This window comes from Entelurus aequoreus, linkage group LG17, assembly GCF_033978785.1.
Source record: "Entelurus aequoreus isolate RoL-2023_Sb linkage group LG17, RoL_Eaeq_v1.1, whole genome shotgun sequence".
NCBI lineage: Eukaryota > Metazoa > Chordata > Actinopteri > Syngnathiformes > Syngnathidae > Entelurus > Entelurus aequoreus.
In genome coordinates this window covers 21462317-21464351 of record NC_084747.1, presented here as the reverse complement: position 1 = coordinate 21464351, position 2035 = coordinate 21462317, and the positions used below count along the sequence as shown (strand labels likewise).

Here is a 2035-nt window from a genome sequence, read left to right as displayed (position 1 = left end):
ACAGATGACAAAGGAGTCAGGGACCACAGATGACAAAGGAGTCAGGAACCACAGATGGCAAAGGAGTCAGGGACCACAGATGACAAAGGAGTCAGGGACCACAGATGACAAAGGAGTCAGTCAGGGACCACAGATGACAAAGGAGTCAGGGACCACAGATGACAAAGGAGTCAGTCAGGGACCACAGATGACAAAGGAGTCAGGGACCACAGATGACAAAGGAGTCAGTCAGGGACCACAGATGACAAAGGAGTCAGGGACCACAGATGACAAAGGAGTCAGGGACCACAGATGACAAAGGAGTCAGGGACCACAGATGACAAAGGAGTCAGGGACCACAGATGACAAAGGAGTCAGTCAGGGACCACAGATGACAAAGGAGTCAGTCAGGGACCACAGATGACAAAGGAGTCAGGGACCACAGATGACAAAGGAGTCAGGGACCACAGATGACAAAGGAGTCAGGGACCACAGATGACAAAGGAGTCAGTCAGGGACCACAGATGGCCCCTGTGCCGCACTTTGGCAACCCAGCTGTAGAAGCTAAGTGTTAATGGCCACTATAGTCTTAGTAGTGTAGTGTATTTGTTCATCCTATGGTCACATATGGCTTGTCTTACGTCAGCACCGGAAGTGGTAAAATCAGCTGTTCACCTGGCGGGGATGAATAGGGAAGTCCTTCTTTAGCTGCCATCTTGTTTGATCATATATTGCTGCCTTTGCACCTGTCAATGTTTACTTTTGTATGCACATTAAATCAACAAAAAAAATCCTGACTTTGGGTCAATGTTCACGGACTCTAGTATTTGGCTCTCTATTAGATGCAATGTTGGGACCATGATTTATGTCATCACTTGTTCACACCTCCTCATATGGAAGATACTTTTCCTTCTTCATGTCTCAAGAAGGGTAGGAACACAAGAACACACGGAGACTTTAGAAGGGTTGATTTGTCAAAGAAGATGTGTGTTGACCTCAGGTGTGTTTCGTGTGTTCAGGCCTCCAGAACATCTACACTCTGACCAGGTCAGGAGGTTACGAGCTGCGTATCGACATGGCCGACTTTGACAACGCCACAGCCTTCGCTCAATACGCCGAATTCTCCGTGGGTCGAGACTCGGTCAACCCCGAAGAGGACGGATACCCGCTGACCGTGGACCAGTACTCCGGGACGGCAGGTAGAACCCGACCGGCTCCGATCAGGTGCGCAGGTACCGCAACAAACTCAACTTTTGTGTGTCGTCGTCCAGGCGACTCTCTGCTGAAGCATTCTGGGATGCAGTTCACAACCAAAGACCGGGACCGGGACCAGTCGGAGAACAACTGCGCCGCGTACTACCAGGGGGCGTGGTGGTACCGCAACTGTCATACGTCCAACCTGAACGGGCAGTACCTGAAAGGGGGCCACGCCTCTTACGCCGACGGCGTGGAGTGGTCCAGTTGGACTGGCTGGCAGTACTCTCTGAGGTTCACTGAGATGAAGATCCGCCCCAAAACCTAAAAGTGACTTCATTAACTAACCCATCCCATTCCTGAAGTGACCATTCCATTCAGAATCCAGTCTCCATTCAACACCATTTATTTGGTGTAATTATCAGGAAACTTTTTCAAAACAGGCCACAGGTTAGAACAACTCCTGCATGGAGACGGCCTAAAGACGTCTTTATACAAATACATCCTTACTGTATACTTAAAAACAATTATTATTATTATTTTTTGGGGGGAAAATTATGAATCGATACTGAATCGAGGGGATTCGTGAATCAATTTTTTGGTGCACCCCTACTACTTACCTCTGTTTACCTCGCTTGACCAAACACACCCACAATTATTACAATGTGTTTCTAACAGCTGGGATAAAGTAGTCGCTTTACAGGTAATAGGATTATACAGGTAATATGTACTTTTTAAACTTATTAAAAATCCATGCCATAAGTACTCACATGAATCCATCAACAATAACATGCTTAGCAGTAATCATGTTATTGTATGTATAAAATATGAAAGACATACATTTTCATGTCTTCTTGGATGA

General features: G+C 46.8%; 1 protein-coding gene across 1 annotated transcript in view; it reads left to right on the top strand.

The window, feature by feature from the left end:
- LOC133632657 (fibrinogen C domain-containing protein 1-like) overlaps positions 1-2035 on the top strand; it is a 30038-nt gene extending 28003 nt beyond the window's left edge. Inside the window, exons 9-10 of the mRNA XM_062025214.1 lie at positions 999-1178; positions 1251-2035. Of these exons, the coding sequence (XP_061881198.1) occupies positions 999-1178; positions 1251-1501 (431 nt within the window). The 3' untranslated portion in view covers positions 1502-2035. The remainder of the gene's footprint in view (positions 1-998; positions 1179-1250) is intronic.